At 44.4% G+C, this 17,311-nt stretch overlaps 1 protein-coding gene across 15 annotated transcripts in view; it reads left to right on the forward strand.

Moving 5' to 3' along the window:
• Positions 1-17,311, forward strand: part of FRY (FRY microtubule binding protein) — a 349,943-nt gene that overhangs the window by 311,496 nt on the left and 21,136 nt on the right. For 14 of the 15 annotated variants that reach the window (XM_089775547.1, XM_089775550.1, XM_089775549.1 and 11 more), the window contains 4 exons: positions 178-339; positions 5,249-5,415; positions 10,294-10,483; positions 14,996-15,145. In XM_089775547.1, coding sequence (XP_089631673.1) covers positions 178-339; positions 5,249-5,415; positions 10,294-10,483; positions 14,996-15,145 — 669 coding nt within the window. The remainder of the gene's footprint in view (positions 1-177; positions 340-5,248; positions 5,416-10,293; positions 10,484-14,995; positions 15,146-17,311) is intronic. The other variant, XR_016348538.1, reaches the window with a different exon arrangement.

Consider the following 17,311-nt stretch of genomic DNA (forward strand, 5'->3'; position numbering starts at 1 on the left):
AAATGTCATATTCTGTTGGAGGAGTAGATTCAGTGTTTAAGTGTAGGACAAGTGAAAGTAGTGCCTGGTCTTAAGGCACAAGGTAGCAGGACTGTTACCTTGCTATTATAAAAAGGCATGTGATAAAGGAGCTTCACAGCAGGTTCTTTTCATTTTTATTATTATTCTTTTTCACAGATCATGACTCTTTCCCCCTCTGAGGATACAATTCAAATGGACTCTCTTTCTACATCATGTGATACAACCTCAGCTGATCCACATCATTTTAATACAAGAACATCAACCTTTGAAGTGTCTTTGGCTGACATGAGTAATCACCAGGTGTCTGAGAGTTCTAAGGTGAAGGACTTTTGCTAACTTTCTGCTTATATTTATTAAACAATTTTTTTAAAGCATAGTCTTAGAATGTCATGAGGGGTTTGAATGGTGGGGCCAAGTGTGTTTTCTTTTTCTCTCATAGTATTGAGTGTACAAGACTGTGTGTGACCCATAAACTTCTCCTTTTAACCTTTATCTCTTTCTATGTTGGTCTTTTAAATTAAGTATTTTACATATAGTATGAATGCCATTAGCTAGTGGTAAGATAAATATGAGTCTCTGAAGTTACAGTGCTTGAGGAAATACTCCTAACTTTCTTCATGTTGATTTTTATAGAATAATATGCAAACTGGGGTGTGGGCGTATGCATGTATTTGTGAGATTTTTTTCTATGTGGGAACCTATTGTGCAGTTGTATGCACTGATTCAGTTCTTGCCTTTTGACATATTGTAAGAATGTTGAATAACTTACTGCAGGATTATGTTAGATTTGTGAAACGCAGTTCTATACAGCTGTCTGAAGTGACCCATATCTGCAGATGCAATTTGGTCACTAAGAAAGGTTGGTAAATGATTATCAGTATGTGTGCAGGGGAGGGTAAATTTACTTTTTTTTAATATATCCATTACAGTTGAATGTATCAGTTGAACCCTAACCCTTCCCTCCTTCCCACAATACAAAAGAAAAGAAAAAAGAGGCAATACACAGAATGTCAGGTTACTCTAATATTTTTGTTATATCATTATGCTAGATTAGGGTTGCCAGTCAAACTGTGGTGGTTTATTTGGGTACTTTCCACATAACAGGACAATAAGAGAATGAGGCAAAGAAAAAAAATAAGAGGGTTTTTGAGTGGTCAGGGGCTCATAAAATATTATTTCAAGTCGTTCTAGTCAAAGAGATTCTGTTCCATGTTATAAATACTGCCTTTTTGATACCAGTATTTTAGAGTCCTTTTAATCGTTATTAATCTGTAAAGTCCTAGACCACTATTAATCGATGTTGAATATAACATATATGCCTGATTTAAAAAATGTAATCTCCCTATCATACTCATATATTTGGTTCACAATTGAATGTATGCAACCTGTAGAAGAATAGAGAATGAAAAAACACAGTGAACCGTTTGGAAAACAGATATGCAAATTAGATTAATCCCACAACTAGGGATATTAATGGTTAACCAGTGAGGCTTACTGGCATGGTTAACCGGTGGGGTCTGGAGCTCCTCCAGCCCTGTAGGGCCTGCTGTGGTGGGGGGGCCTGGCCCTGACACGGGCAGAGGTGCTCCAGCCTGGCTTAATGTTTAAACTTAATATTTAACTGGTTAACCAATTAAAATGGGATTTTAAATGTCTACCCAGAACAGGCTTAACATTTATGAAATGCATAACCCAGGTTGGTAGGGACCTTTCCAGAGGCAAGGAAGGTGAGGTGATATCTTTTATTGGACCAACTTCTGTTGGTGAGAGAAATGAGCTTTTCCTAGCTCATCCAGTCTGTCATTAGAAAAGCTTGAAATTTGCAGCTAAATTATTTTCCTTACTCTAGTGACAGCAAAGCTCCACTCTCCCTGGTTTCTTTGTTCCTACATTTCCTTCTGACAGTATGCTAGCAGGTCAGCAATGTGGAGGAGGAATTGTAGCTTTTTATATAGTGATAAAAAATGTAGTAGGCACTTCACAGGGAACCACAAAAGACATGGTCTCTTCCCCAGGAATCTTACCATATGGGTTTTAGATGCAATACAAGGAGTGGCATCAACAGTGAGATTAGGTGGGGGAAAGGGAAACTTTCCAAATCTATGTATCTCTTTAAAGGTGGTTCTTAAGCATTCCCCTGCCAAAAAGGTATCTCCCAATGTGTAGTCATTTTTTCAGCTGTAGAAAGTAAAGCTAAGTCTCGAAGATAAGAACTTGATTACATTGTTTTAAGCCTGGAAAGAAAGTAAGTGACTTTGTCATGTGTCTGAGGGCAGAGATTGCAACAATTAGGCCATATCTTCACTAGGTAGAAGATTGCCGCTGCCACGGTGAGTAAGAGAAGGCAATGGCAGCCCCCTGCTGTGGGGACAGCGGGGAAACATGAAACAAGGTACATGGATTCTGAAAGAAAATAAGGTGATAGGTAACAGCCAGCATAAATATGTAAAGAATAAATCATGTCAAACCAATCTGATAGCTTTCTTTGATAGGATAACAAATCTTGTGGATAAGGGAGAAGTGATGGACGTGGTATACCTAGGCATTTGATATGGTCTTGCATGATCCTTCTTATCAATAAACTAGGCAAATACAACTAAGATGGGGCTACTATAAGTTGTGTGCATAACTGGCTGGATAACCATTCTCAGAGGGTAGTTACTAATGATTCACAATCATGTTGGAAAGGCATAACAAGTGAGGTTCTTCAGGGTTCAGTTTTGGGACCAGTTCTGTTCAATATCTTCATCAACAATTTAGATATTGGTATAGAGAGTATGCTTATTAAGTTTGCAGATAATACCAAGCTGAGGGGTTGCAACTGCATAATTCAAAATGATCTGGAGAAATGGTCTAAGGTAAATAGGATGAAATTCAATAAGGACAAATGAAAAGTACTCCGCTTAGGAAGGAGCTATCTGTTTTACACATACAAAATGGGAAGCAACTGTCTAGGAAGGAGTACTGCAGAAAAGGATCTAGGGGTCATAGTGGACCACAACCTAAATATGAGTCAACGGTGTGACACTGTTGCAAAAAAGCAAACATGATTCTTGGATGCATTAGCAGGAGTGTTGTATACAAGACACAAGAAGTCATTCTTCTGCTCTATTCTGTTTAGATTAGGCCTCAATTGGAGTATTGTGTCCAGTTCTGGGCATGACATTTCAAGAAAGATGTGGAGAAATTGGAGAAGGTCCAGAGAAGAGCAACAAAAATGAATAAGGTGTAGAGAACATGACCTATGAAGGAAGACTGAAAGAACTGGGCTTATTTAATTTGGAAAGGAGAAGAGTGAGAGGGTACATGATAGTGATTTTCAGGTATTTAAAAGGGTATCACAAGGAGGAGGGAGAAAGATTGTTCTCCTTGCCACCCGCCCACAGCCCCAATCCCTGGTGGCACCAACCCGCCCACCTGCCATGTGGTCCCAACCCCTGGCGACAGCAGCCCCCCCCAACATGGCTTCAGCAGCAGTTAGGGCATCTCCGGCCACCAGAACAGCAGCCCGAGCAATGGTATCCCAACGCGACCCAAGGCCAGGCCCATCCCAATCTCTTTCCACTGCATGGCCCCAGCTGTGGAAGCAGCCACACCACTCCCCTTCCAGGTTCAGCAGGAAGGTGAGTGCTACCGTGCAGCTCTGTGAAGGAGGTGGGTGAGATTAAATTTTTTTGTGTGTGCTGCGCAGGTGCGCACCTTAGAGGGAACACTAACTGAGATCGACCATTAGAGACACTGCGATTGACCACTCGATCATGATCGACAGGTTGGAAACCACTGCCATAACCAGAACAAATCCATGGTCGATGTATCTAATAGTCCATATTTCAGAGTGGCATTGCACTTGCTAAAACAGAGAAAGGCATAACGGGAATACAGTACTTCTAATTGTGCAGGACCTAGCCTGCCCACGTCCTCACTATCTCCTATTCCTGTATTCTAACCAGAGGGCCTTCATTTTTCCCTTTAACATTAATTTCCTTTCTTGCTTATTTCTCTTGACCTGAGCCTAACAACTCTGCCATCCTTCCTTCTACACACACACACAGTTGACCCCCCTCCCCCCTATCTCCCATACCTTCTGGTAAAAACTGTTTTTTCTCAGAACTCACAATATCTGGTAATTTGTGTAGTAGCAACTATTATCTTCAAATCCCATCTTACAGAGCTTTCCCCACTTCAGTTATATAATGCACTGACACACTAATCTAAAAGATGCCCAAGAAGACGTGTGATTTCAAGATGTCACCCATTCCCACAGAGACTGAATTGAATTCCATTGAGGATGTACAGCTGAACTTTGTTTGGGTTTAAGAGTGGTTCAGGAAAGAAAAGCCTTGGGGGAGTATAAGGAACTTATACCTGGGATAGGGATCACCCAGGAAGTTGATTGCATTCTGAGAGATGGGAAGGGAACACAGGAGGTTTCAGAGTACAAAAGAGTCTGCAGCATTTCCAAAATGATGGGCACATTATCCCTCTATTTACTTTTTCAAGTGCTTTGGAGCCCTTCTGAATGAACGTCACTCGGTAAACATAGGCATGAGACATGCTGATGAAGAAGTTTCTTTAAAAAACATGTTGGTTAAGGGAATAGATTGTACAAATATATACAGTTTCTGATCAAGAATAACTTAATTTTAGTCTTTTTCATTTTCACTTCATAGTTCTGCTATGTAACTAATGCTGTTGAATATACTTATTGGCTACGTCTACACTGGCCCCTTCTTCGGAATAGGCATGCTAATTTCGAACTTTGGAATAGGGAAATCCGCAGGGGATTTAAATATCCCCCGCGGGATTTAGATAAACATGGCCGCCGCTTTTTTTCCGGCTTGGGGAAAAGCCGGAAAAGAGCGTCCAGACTGGTGCAATCCTCCAGAATAAAGCCCTATTCCGGAGGATCTCTTATTCCTACTTGAAATAAGAATAAGAGATCCTCCGGAATAGGGCTTTATTCCGGAGGATCGCGCCAGTCTGGACGCTCTTTTCCGGCTTTTCCCCAAGCCGGAAAAAAAGCGGCGGCCATGTTTATCTAAATCCCGCGGGGGATATTTAAATCCCCCGCGGATTTCCCTATTCCAAAGTTCGAAATTAGCATGCCTATTCCGAAGAAGGGGCCAGTGTAGACGAAGCCATTATCTTGTCTGCTTGAGAGCTAAAATGATGCATTTTAAATTGGCTGTTTTTCCTAAGACTTTATTGCTGTTATTTGCTTTCTCAGGCCGAAGTTGCACATGAAGAGGAAGATACAACAGTACATGAAGATGATCTTTCTGGGTCTACAAATGAACTCCCAGTGGCATTTGAGTGCAGTGATAGCCTTAGCCTGGATATGACAGAGAATGAAGAAAAAGGCGACAGATTGTTGGAGCAGTTTGCTCTTGCCAGGTACTTGTATATTCTGTAGGGTTAAAAGATTTTCTACAACGCAGACCAAAGATGTAGCCATAGAATTAATTTCCTAATCCATCCTCATAAAGCAAATATGCCCACTGGCTATGTTGGCTGCTACTGGAATAAAACTCTTGGGAAATGAGGACTGTGTAGAGGACAGCTCAGAAAAATATCTATATGCTCAATCACATTTATTAACACTTGAAAAATAGGACAAGACGTTCCCAATGGCAGAAATTGTAAGATTTGTACATCAATCTGTGCAGTTACATTGATCCCGTGTATAGTACATTTCAACAAAAAAAATTGTGTTAAGAGAATATTATGGTTTGTATGGTTAACACTCTAAAGTCAGATTGTTCGTGTATTGTCATCTCTTGTGTCTCATGGGACAAGAGTGCAAGGATGTCACAAATCTCATCTTTTCATTCCTTTAATTCTGTGTCTACTGTGGGCAGGAATGGCTTACACTGGAACAAACTTGCAGTTCTAGTACATACACACTGTAGCCATTCTGAGCCCAGTGTTTCCCATGCTTCTGCTGTACATGGACTGCTCTTCTGTCTCTGCAGCTCCATTCCCTTCCCTTTTCTTTCAGCTTTATTGTTCTGGCAGTTTTTCAAGCATTTTCTTGTATGCTTCAAACATGATGGTCACAGCCACTCAAAGCCTCCACTCTAGTGCCTCTCCGCTGAGCTCTTCTATCCTTTCTCAGCCATGGGTGAACAGCCACGCAAGTACATTGCAAAATCCAAGTGATGCTCTGTATCTGAGTGCCTGTAAAACTCGTTTCATGAGGCATAAGGGATTGGTTGGCAATGGCTTCCCCAGCCGACAGATCTGTGTCTAGACTGCCGCGCTGTGCCGGATCAGCTGATCGTCGGCACAACATGGTGGCCATGTTTATTTTAATGAAGCGGGGATTATTTAAATCCCCATTTCATTGACTATGCTGGGTAAACTAGTTTACATGGCTCCGTCGACGGAGCCATGTAGTCTTGACATACCTTAAGAGGAAGAATTTTGCACTTCTCAGAAGAATGATTTGTATCAACCACAGATAAGTGGTAAGAGACAGTAAATCAGGGATATGCCCTCAAGCTGTGGGCTCCTCTCTCTCCCACCTTTACCCAATCCCCAATCTTCAGCATTCCCATCAAGCATAAACTGATCCATATGAAAATCCATATGACATAGGAGCTGTTGAAGGAGTTCCAGCCAAAGAAAAGTTCTTAGGGTTCCACTCTTCATTGCTCAGAAGCATAAAGTTCGTACTCTACAGGCTTCCTCATCATTCAGAAACACACAAGGGGAGTCAGAGACATTCTAAATATCAAAAGGCTCAAAAAATGGGTGATAAAAACAAAATTCTTGATGGAAACCCTCGTTTCTATGGTGACATCCCTATTTCATGAGTATCTCCTAACCTCTTAGATCTGGCAGGCAAATTTCTTCATATCCCCATCTACCTCGTACCACCTAAAGACTTCTGAGATTTGCTTATAGCCAAAACCTCACGTTTGGTCTTTCATCGTCCCCAAACGCCTTTATGAAGATGCTGGTGGTCATAGCCAGGCTCAGATCATAAGGGACTTATCTATATCCCTGTCTGGGTGACATTCTAATGAGAAATCCAACCTAGCCTTCAGTGCACAATGCAAACTCTGGACCTTCTGCAAGTCCTTGGCTTTGTGATAAACATTAAGAAAAGTTTCTTGATCATATCAGTTAGGGTAATCCACCTGGGCATGGACAAATACCGCTCCGTGGCAAAGATGTACCAATCATTCAACAGGTTCCAGAAGATCCAGAGTTCATCTCTGTTCTGCACAAGTGCACCAGAATGAACCATAGCTCAGTGCTTCCAGCTACTGAACCTCCAGGTGTCATCAATAGGAGTCACTCAGATGGCCACAAGGCCTGCTATATGCATTCCCACCCTTTCCTTACAGGGAAAGCAATCCAAAAGACAAAATGGGAACAAGCGACAGTGATTGTAATAGCTCTATACTGGCCAAGAAGATTCTGCAGTCTGACAGAGCTAAAATTGGAATCCCCATGATAGCTATCACCCAGATTGGGCATTCTTTTCCAAGGCTCTTTTCTCCATCCTGACCATCTTCCATTGACTGCCCCCACTGTTGTTGGAAGGAAAGCCTTAATCACGTGAGGCCTAATTTCCAAATTGATTGGGAATTTGCTTGGATCCAGGAGATTATCCACAATAAAAGTCTATTCTTCCACCTAGACCAAGTTCAGCCTTGAGAGCCAGGAGAGCAATGCTAATTCAAGAGAGCCTGGAAATCTAGATAATTCTAGTCTTTCTTCCAGAAGATATGGATAAAGGTCACAAGCACAGCACTGTAGTACACCAAGAATTAGCCATTCGTAGAGTTCTATTTGAAGGATCCTCAGGCTTTTTGGCACAGAATCCCCCAGGTAACCAGATTTCTCAGAGAAGTCAGGCTCTCAGGGTACGTCTAGACTACAGGGTTTTGTCGACGGAAGTTTTGTCGACAGATACTGTCGACAAAACTTCTGTCGACATAGAGCGTCTAGACACATTCAGTTTTGTCGACAAAGCAAGGTGCTTTGTCGACAAAACCCTGTAGTCTAGACACAACCCTACAGGCAATAGCACCTTCTGTCAACAGAACTCTGTCGACAGAAGGTGTTATGCCTCGTAAAATGAGGTTTACCAGCGTCGACAAAACTGCTGAGTTCTGTCGACATTATGTCGACAGAACTCAGCGGTGGTGTAGACGCAGGTATAGTTTTGTCGACAAAAGTCCACTTTTGTCGACAAAACTCAGTAGTCTAGACACACCCTCAGAGGAGCACAGGGACTGTACTTTCCATGTATATGCACCATTCTACAGAGGCAGTGCTCAGGAGGGAGTATTTTAGCACCCTCCTAAATTTTAGGAAGTAGGGTTCAGCACATTTTCCTGTTGCACCATGGTGTTCCAAGAAGAATTCTTCCTCCCTGTAATAAAATTCCTTGGAGAGCTCTTTTTGGGACAATGTATCTACACAGCAGGAAAACACTTTAAAAATTTACTACACAGTATAAAGTGCAGTTTTCCATAGGTCATACTCAGTTATATCAAAACCAATTTCCCTTGAAAGCAAAAGGCCTCTTTCCTCAATTGGGACTGTTCCCCTGCCAAATTCTCACATTCTTCCTTCAACCTCATGGAGCATAAAGCTACTCAGAACATATTTGCAGAAAGAAAAAGAGCTATGAGGAAAGTGTTTATTTTTACTCTTCTGTTACTCTAAAACAGCTTTAATGTTGACTTTTGAGTAGAAACCAACTACAGGCAGTCCCCGAGTTACGCGGATCCGACTTATGTCAGATCCGCAGTTACGAACGGGGCTTTTCTCGCCCCGGAGGACGGGAGCGGCGGGACGCCCAGATGCGCTGCAGTCCCGCCGCCCCCGTCCTCCGGGGCAAGAAAAGCTGCTCCACGTCTCCCTGGTCTGCTGGGGGGGGGGCGCCCCCCCCCCCCCCCCCCAGCAGACCAGGGAGACGCAGAGCAAAGCCGCGGAGCACGCCCGCAGCGGGACAGCCCGGGCGCGCTCCAAGGCTTTGCTCCCCGTCTCCCTGCAAACCAGGGAGACCGGGAGCAAAGCCTTGGAGCACGCCCGCAGCGAGACAGCCCAGGCGCGCCTGGGCTGTCCCGCTGCAGGCGTGCTCCAAGGCTTTGCTCCCCATCTCCCTGCAGACCAGGGAGACGCAGAGCAAAGCCGTGGAGGACGCGGGCGGTCCCGCCACCCGCATCTCCCTGGTCTGCTGGGGGTGGGGGGTGCAGCTAGTGCCCCCCTCACCCCCCAGCAGACCAGGCTTTTCTTGCCTACGCCTGGGGTAGAGCAGCTGGGGCGCTGCCGGGTTGGTCTCGCAGTGCCGCTCCTCGGCGCTACTGTACCAACCTGGCAGCACCCCAGCTGCTCTGCCCCAGGCGTCCTGATTCAGCCGCTGCTGGTCAGTTTCAGCAGCAGCTGAATCAGGACGCCTGGGGCAGAGCAGCGGGGGTGCTGCTGGGTTGCTCCAGTAGCGCCGAGGAGCGGCGCTACTGGAGCAACTCAGCAGCACCCCCGCTGCTCTGCCCCAGGCGTCCCCAAGTCAGCCGCTGCTGAAACTGACCAGGGGCTGACTACAGGAAGCCCGAGGCACTGTTGCTCTGCCCCGGGCTTCCTGGAATCAGCCGCTGATCAGTTTCAGCAGCAGCTGACTTGGGGACGCCTGGGTTTCTTAAGTTGAATCCGTATGTAAGTCAGAACTGGCGTCCAGATTCAGCCGCTGTTGAAACTGATCAGTTTCAGCAGCGGCTGACGCCAGTTCCGACTTACATACAGATTCAACTTAAGAACAAACCTACAGTCCCTGTCTTGTACGTAACCCGGGGACTGCCTGTATGGAAAATTTCAGCCCAGTAGATGATAATTTCAGAAAGTTCCATGCATCTGAATATAGGGATTAGAATGGAACCATTTCTGTAACCTTAAATATATAGAGCCTTCTCTAATATACTGTAGATAATTGTGCATTAATTGCTGAGAGCCAGTATTTTCTTATACCAGTAGTGGGTACTGCAGATACTTAAGCTCAACCTTTTGAATGTCTTCAAGACACAGAAAAAAAAAGTTAAAATTAAAATAAATAAAAATGAATTGAAAAACAATTACTTTTAAAACATATTTTTAGGAAAAAACAGTAATTAACAATTCTAGTTATGATAAGAATTTACTGTAAATATATTCAGATTACATCAATTTATTGTTGCATGCTGAGACAAAAAGTATCATATCTATGCCTCTTTTGGATGTATTTTCATTATAGAGTTAGATGGTTTATTTTCTCTTCTCCAGTTTTGGTGAAGGTGACAGAAATGCCTCCCCTCCTCCCTCACCGTTCTTTTCTGCCATCCTTGCTGCATTTCAGCCAGCTGCATGTGATGATGCAGAAGAAGCCTGGCGTAGTCATATCAACCAGCTCATGTGCGATTCTGATGGGTCCTGTGCGGTTTATACATTTCATGTGTTCTCCTCTCTGTTTAAGGTAAGAAAAATGTTATTTTTCTCTGTGCTGTGGAGCCTTTTGGCTTTATGGTTGAGACAGAACAGAAGTGGCTATGGATTTGTGCCTTCCTATATACACTTGCATCAGAACACAAAGTTGTATAGTGCACAGGCACACAGATGCTGCCACCTAAAATCACACCTACTACCGTGTAGTACAAAACATTTTTGAAGAACTCCACTTACTATATAGGTAAGTAACCTTCCCATTCATAGTCACATTAAATGTGATAAAAATCATTAAATGAATTAAAATTAAAAATCAGTCTTTGCATGTTTCCGGCTTCCCAATAACAAATGTTTGTTGGGGAGAAACTTATTGTTTGGGTCAGTCCCATTACTGGATTTGTCCATTACAGGGTCTCTTGCACGTTCTAAAACACAGATTACTAGCCACTCTCAAAGAAAGGATATGGAATTAGAGCAGGCCTTGATCTGGCATGCCAAGCCACTGGATTCGGCCCACAGAGGCAGTGGGGAGCCCCGGGCAGGTTCCCCTGTTTTCCCTGCTGCACCATGCAGAAATGTGTCAATAGAGCTCTGTTTCTATTTTAAAACTGGAGGGGAGGGGGGAAGTTTCAGGAGTTACCCCACTCCCAGCACATTCCCATTGGCCAGAAACCAGCCAATGGGAGCTGCTTGTTTGAATAACAGGCAGCCAAGAAGAACCCCTCAGCTGAGGTATTAAGTGAAGCACATGGCCAGGCAAGCAAGCAGGCTGGTTGGCTGGGAAACATTTTAAGCTCTGCAAGCTTTAGCTCAGCAGGCAGGCAGGCTAGTTTGGCAGCTAGCAGGTAAGTCTCTTGGCCACAGCCTGCTTCTGGCATCCCAGCCCTTTCCTGCCCCAACCCTCTGCCCCCTTCACCATACCCGAACCCTCTGTCCCCCTCTTACACCCATACTGCCTCCCAGATCTGGCACTCCACTCTCCTGCCCCAGATCACAATACTCTCCTTCCCTAGGTCACATCCCAAACTCCTGCACTCCAGTCCCCTGCCCTAGGTCACAACTGCCTGCTTCATCCCAGCTCCCTCCCAGACTCCAGTCTCCCTCCTGCACACAATCCCTTACCCCAAGCTCCCTTCTGCAGCCAACCTCCATCTCAGACCCGGCATCTCCTCCATGAATATCATAGAAGAGTGCGGCCCTTGACCACTTTCCAAAATCTTGGAGTGGCCCCCCCTGTCAAAAACTATTGCCCACCCCTAAATTAGAGGGACTGCTGGGCTAATCAAGGGTTGGATTACAAGAAACCCAGATTTGAAACTAGTCATTCCAGGAGCTTGTGGAATTTTGATACAGCAGGGACATGGTACTCCTTTCTACAAAAAGGTTGCATGTGGATTAAAAGAAGGAACACAGCATCGTGTAGGTGTTCAATTTGTGTTCTGGACTATTTCAGTGAACATGGTACATGTTAAACCTCTAAAATCTGGGTCTCTCCGGTCCAGTAACATCTATGGTCCTGCAGGACTACGAATGTGGCTGGGCCTGGGCAGCCACTGTTGGGCCAGGGCCCAGGCAAGCACAGCCAGGGCTGGGCAGCCCCCGCCGGGGCCAGGCATCAGCAGCCAGGCCAGCAGCGGTGGTGCTGACAGCAGCTGAGGAGCCCCAGCTGGGCTGGCAGCAGGGTGGAGAGCCCCAGCCAGGCCAACAGCAGCTGAGGAGTCCTGGCCCTAGGGAGTCAGTGGCAGTGGGGCCAGTGGTAGCCAGGGAGTTGTGGCAGTGGATCTAGCAGTGGCTGGGGGGAGCCACAACAGCGGCGTTTGTGGCAACCAGGAAGTCCTGGCTGGGCCAGTGGCAGGGATGGGAGCCCCGGCTGTGAAGCTGTGGCAGCGGGGCTATCGGTGGCTGGGGAGCCCAACCAGAAGCAGGGGGGCTAAGGATGGGAAGCTGCAGCCAGCAGGAGTCCGGCAGCTGGGAGCCCTGCCAGACTCGAGCAGAGTCCAGTGGTGTCTGGCAGTGGGACAGCAGCACAGAGGTGAGCCTGGGACAAGGGCCAGCAGGGAAACATTGACCTCCCTTGGTCCAGCAAAACCCCTGGTTTAGGACCGTTCGGGTGCCGGATGAGGGAGGTCCAACCTATATTGTGAATAACTGAAAAAGAGCCGTTTGTTGGGAAGGGAAGGAAAAGGAGTGAGGATGCTTAATCTGAACCAGCTTTCGATTAATCTACAGCTAAAATGCTTTGGGAGGCTGTAACCACAAAATAAAATAAAGACATGAAAACCACACTGTTTGCTTCCAGTAATGTGTTTTGTTACAGCCTTAGGAACTTTTCCTTTTAAACAATTTTAATTTACTTTGCGATGCACGTAGAACAGGGGAGGCCAAACTATGACTCACAAGCTGCATGCGGCTCATTTACAGTTAAAGTAAGGCTTGTGGTGCCCAACCCCCCCTTCTCATTCTCTGGCTACTAGACTGGGAGAGGGGAGGGACAGAGGGGCTTCTGCCCAGCAGTGAGGTGGTGAGGCTGGGAGCTTCTGTCAGGAATGATTGGTGCCTGCCAAGAACTTGGGGGTACATAGTTAAAAGATTTAGCCTCCCCAACTGTCCCGGTTACCCTCAGCGGCCCCTCTCTGCAGCTTGCAGGTGTTAGCTCTGCGTGGAGAGACATTGGCAAACACCTGGGAACAGCAGGAAGGGGCCACTGTTTCCGCTCCAATGGGAAAGACAGCAGCAAAAGCAGTGGGTCTTTCTGTAGCTCCCAGCTGTTTGCTGCTGATTCTCCCCATGGCTGCAGCTCCCAGCTTGCTGGTTCCTTGGGAGTGGGCCCTGCAACATCACATGACTGAGGTTGGCCAGGCAAACCCTGGCAAAATCAGGGAGGGAAGATGGTTTGCCCCTGTATGTGTTGCTTCTGCCTAGCAGGGAGAAGGGTCTTGGTGCTTTGGTCCCATAGGTGGCAACTGCTGGGACTTGGAGCTTTAGTACTAGCAGGCATCTCCCATGGGGCTGAAGTCCCAAGACACCCCTCCCCCATTCCAGGGGCTCCTCCTAAGCCCTGAACCCTTACAGGCATGCCCCATTTCTCAAACTTCGGAAGATTTTCATATGTGGTTCCTAGGGTCACTAAATTTGAACACCCCTGATGTAGAGGAACACAGAGGTTTTGCTGTCACCTCAAATAGTTTATTGAAAGCTATGTAGTTCAAAGTAATGCTAGCCTAGGCGACGATAACTGCTTACCTCTCTATTATTTATGCTTTAATTAAATAATTACCTGATGATATCTATGTATTCTGTTACCATTTCTTTGCTAGGAAAATAATTTTAAAAAAATAGAATAAAACTGGAGTTAATGACAGTTGGAAACAAATAGCACTCAGCCAATTCATAGTAGAGGTAGATGCTCAACCATCCCTCCACAATTCTAACAATGTGTCACGTTTCTGACCTCGGGTGTCCTTCCATTTCTACTTCAGAGTGTCTCATCAAAATAGGCCATTAGCCCCACCTCAGATCTGTCTCTTCCAGGAGGTGCCCTTCTCCCCGCAAACTTTGCCCAAGAGCTCAGCGAGGCTGGCAGCCCCATTGCTCAGGAAAAAGTTTGTCTGTAGAAGAGATTTCTCCCTAGCTATAGTTGATTTGTGCCCCAGGAAATGAGGGTTCATAAAACCCTTTTTAAATTGCTTTTCCTATCTAATGCATCATTAGGTTGTCTAATTGTCCATGCATTGTCTCATCTTTTTTTAAATGTCATCTTACTGAACTTTTGGTCTCAGGAGTATATTGTGGCAGATATTTGCATAATTGTTTCGCTTTGTGAAAATCTGAAACTGACTTTTTATTACTATTATTTATTAAATGGAAGTCATTTAAAAGAAGTTACAAGAGCAGTATGCTCCTTCATCCTCAAGACTATGTAGTTTTAAAGTGGTATACCTACTCAGATATAAAAAATCGGTGTGAACAATAGTTTCCATATGTCACTTTATACTGCTAGAGTCTTCCCAAGCATGATCGATATTCAAGCAAGGAACAGAGTGGAAAATAAAAGCAAAGAAACCTCTTTTATGAGTTTCAGTGCTGCTGTTTGATACTTGGCTTGTTGCTATTTTGTTTGTCCTGCTTATATTGGATACTAATAAATCAGTGCCCAGAATGGACAGAGAACTAATGTGTTGATTAACACTGATGACCAGCAGGGACAAGAAAAAGCTAGTTGAGGGTACATAGTTTATAAAGAATTAATCATCCTCAGAAGCAAGAATATGGTACTTCAGAAGACGTTTGTAATTCCATTGCTAAGTGTGAATCATGTGGCCAGTTCCATGGCTGCTTGTCTGGAGAAACTTCTGAGCACTGTGTCCAATGTAATTGTAATTGTTATTCAGTATCCTTGGGTAAACGTTCACTTCCTCCTATGGGGATGGTTTCTTTTGCACTTGCTGTTATTGTATGAAGAAGGAATATATGCAGTTGTGTTTGCAAAGGAAATCATTTGTACTTGAGCAATGAATGTGATAAGAACTGTTTTGTTTCACAGAATATTCAGAAAAGGTTCTGCTTCCTAACTTGTGATGCTGCCAGTTATCTTGGTGACAACCTACGAGGAATAGGTTCAAAGTTTGTGAGCTCTTCTCAGATGCTAACTTCCTGCTCAGAATGTCCTACTCTTTTCGTAGATGCTGAAACAGTGAGTACATTCCTGTAGAAGATAATATCTTAATGTCCAGCATGCCTCGTGTAAAGGAGTCTAGGGCGTCAAAAGTTGTGGGAGATTTTTCTTATTCAAATTGTCTAGTAGTTTGGAGACAGATGATGGGGCCTTGGAGAGACTCCCACTTCTGGTCTGCTAAGGAATATCATGGGTGCCCCCTTGGATTCCTAAGCACGCAACTTCTAACTATAATGCTGTTTTTTCCCATTGTCAACCAAACTTCCATTGCATTTTCATACTCTTTTATTAGAGGTTAATAATGCTGGCAGGTGGTTCTTTAAATGAGATGTGTTCAGGAATTTGTCTCTCAAGAAGAATAAAGGATAATTGCCTGTAAGTTTTACCAATGTAACTGTTGATTAGGGGTATTATTTTATTTTTAACAATAAATTGGTAACAGAAGAAGCTCTAGTGTGCATGCAACTATCCCAATATAATGAGGAGTTGTGTTGTCTTCTTGTATAGGTATAGCTATGCTGATATAAAGCACTTAATGCCAATATAACTGCCAACCAAGTTCTGCTCATTAGTTGTAAACTATTTATAATGACAGGAGGATGAGGATGACCAAACATGGAAGAAGTTGAAATTCAGCTGTTTACCAAAAGGTTCAGCAAAATTTATCTAAAACCTGAATTCCTAGTGAGCTGGTGGTGTTAATGTTGCAATGTGGTGACACAATGACTGGCAATGCAAATATCTTTTGAACCTCACTCAGAATGGTCTTGGGTTGGCAGGCTTAGATTTCTACCCTATTTGCACAGCCTTATTGAAGAATACTGTAAGCATTAAGCTTTTTTTGTTGGCAGTGATTTTGTTCAGTCGAAATTGTGCTTATAATAAGGATGTGAGTTTGTAGTTTGAAGAGATTGTACAACAGAATCTTGCTAGTTCAGTTTGGTGACACCCAAATCTACATATTCACAGTTTGTATTATATTTCGGATTTGTTGTAATAGCAACAGCTAGGGGCTGATTCTTCATTGCATCTGCAGCACAAAAGAATTGCACACATCACAGACATAGTTGCATTTCCCCATTCCACCCTGAAGCTCTCTTGATACCACTCTCCCAACCCTTCTTTTTCAGGGACTTCAGCACACTCCCTGTGCCAGGGTCTCTCCATGCTTTGCCATTGCCCCCTGTTCCCCATCTCAGGACCCATCACTCTCCTTCAAATCCCCTTTTCCTTCTTCTACTCATACTAGAACCCCCATTCTCCTCCCATTACGAGGCTTTGTGTGTACTCCGCATTCTCCCCACACAGAGGTCCCCCACTTTGCCTGTGGTTTTATGCACCCCCATTCCCTTAATGCCAGGAGTCTGCAAGTACCTCTCCCATGCCCTCCTTCCCATTCTTCCCCAATTCTAGAAGCCCTGGGCGTGACCATTTCTCCCCTTCTTTTTTATTTTATTTTATTTTTTTTTTTTTTGTCACAGGGCTGCTCTGTACTAGAAAGTTAGATCAATATGGCTGTGTTGGTTCTGGATGTGTAAAAAGTCACACTCCTGAGATATGTGGTTGAGCTGACCTAAGACCCTGTGTAGACAGCACTACGTCAATGGAAGAATGATTCCATCTACCTAGTTAATGCCTCTCAAGACAGATAGTTTTCTTATAGCAATGGAAGAGCCCCTTCCAGCACTATTGTAAGAGTTTATACTGCAGTGCTATAGGGGCATTTCTAGTGCACACATAGACTCAATAAACTATATTTGGAGAATGGGCAGAACTAAAATGAAGAGTATTTTTATGATGGAAGGCATTAATGACTGCCATCATCCAATTCTCTGATCTAGAGACAATTACAGAGTTCTTTAAAGCTGATAACTCAGCTAACCAGATACCATGGGCTCCGTGTTTTCTATTTTACTTTTTCAGTTTTCTGATTTTTACTGAAAACATTATGGTTCTGTCCATTAGTACCTAAAATATTCCCTGACATTTTGGAATTGATCAGATGTAGCATTTAAAAAGTATAGTATTACTAGGGGCCTGTACCTTTGCTTGCTACGCTCGCCAAAACTCCTTTCTCTTGGGGTAGGCAGCCCCAGCTCTCCCTCTAGCCTCTGGAGAGGGCCAGGCCGAGATGTGACAGCCCTGGCCTGCCTCCTCCTTCCCTGGCCACAGCCCTGGCTTTCC

The sequence above is a fragment of the Pelodiscus sinensis genome, chromosome 1 (assembly GCF_052426305.1).
Source record: "Pelodiscus sinensis isolate ZL-2025 chromosome 1, ASM5242630v1, whole genome shotgun sequence".
Lineage (NCBI taxonomy): Eukaryota > Metazoa > Chordata > Testudines > Trionychidae > Pelodiscus > Pelodiscus sinensis.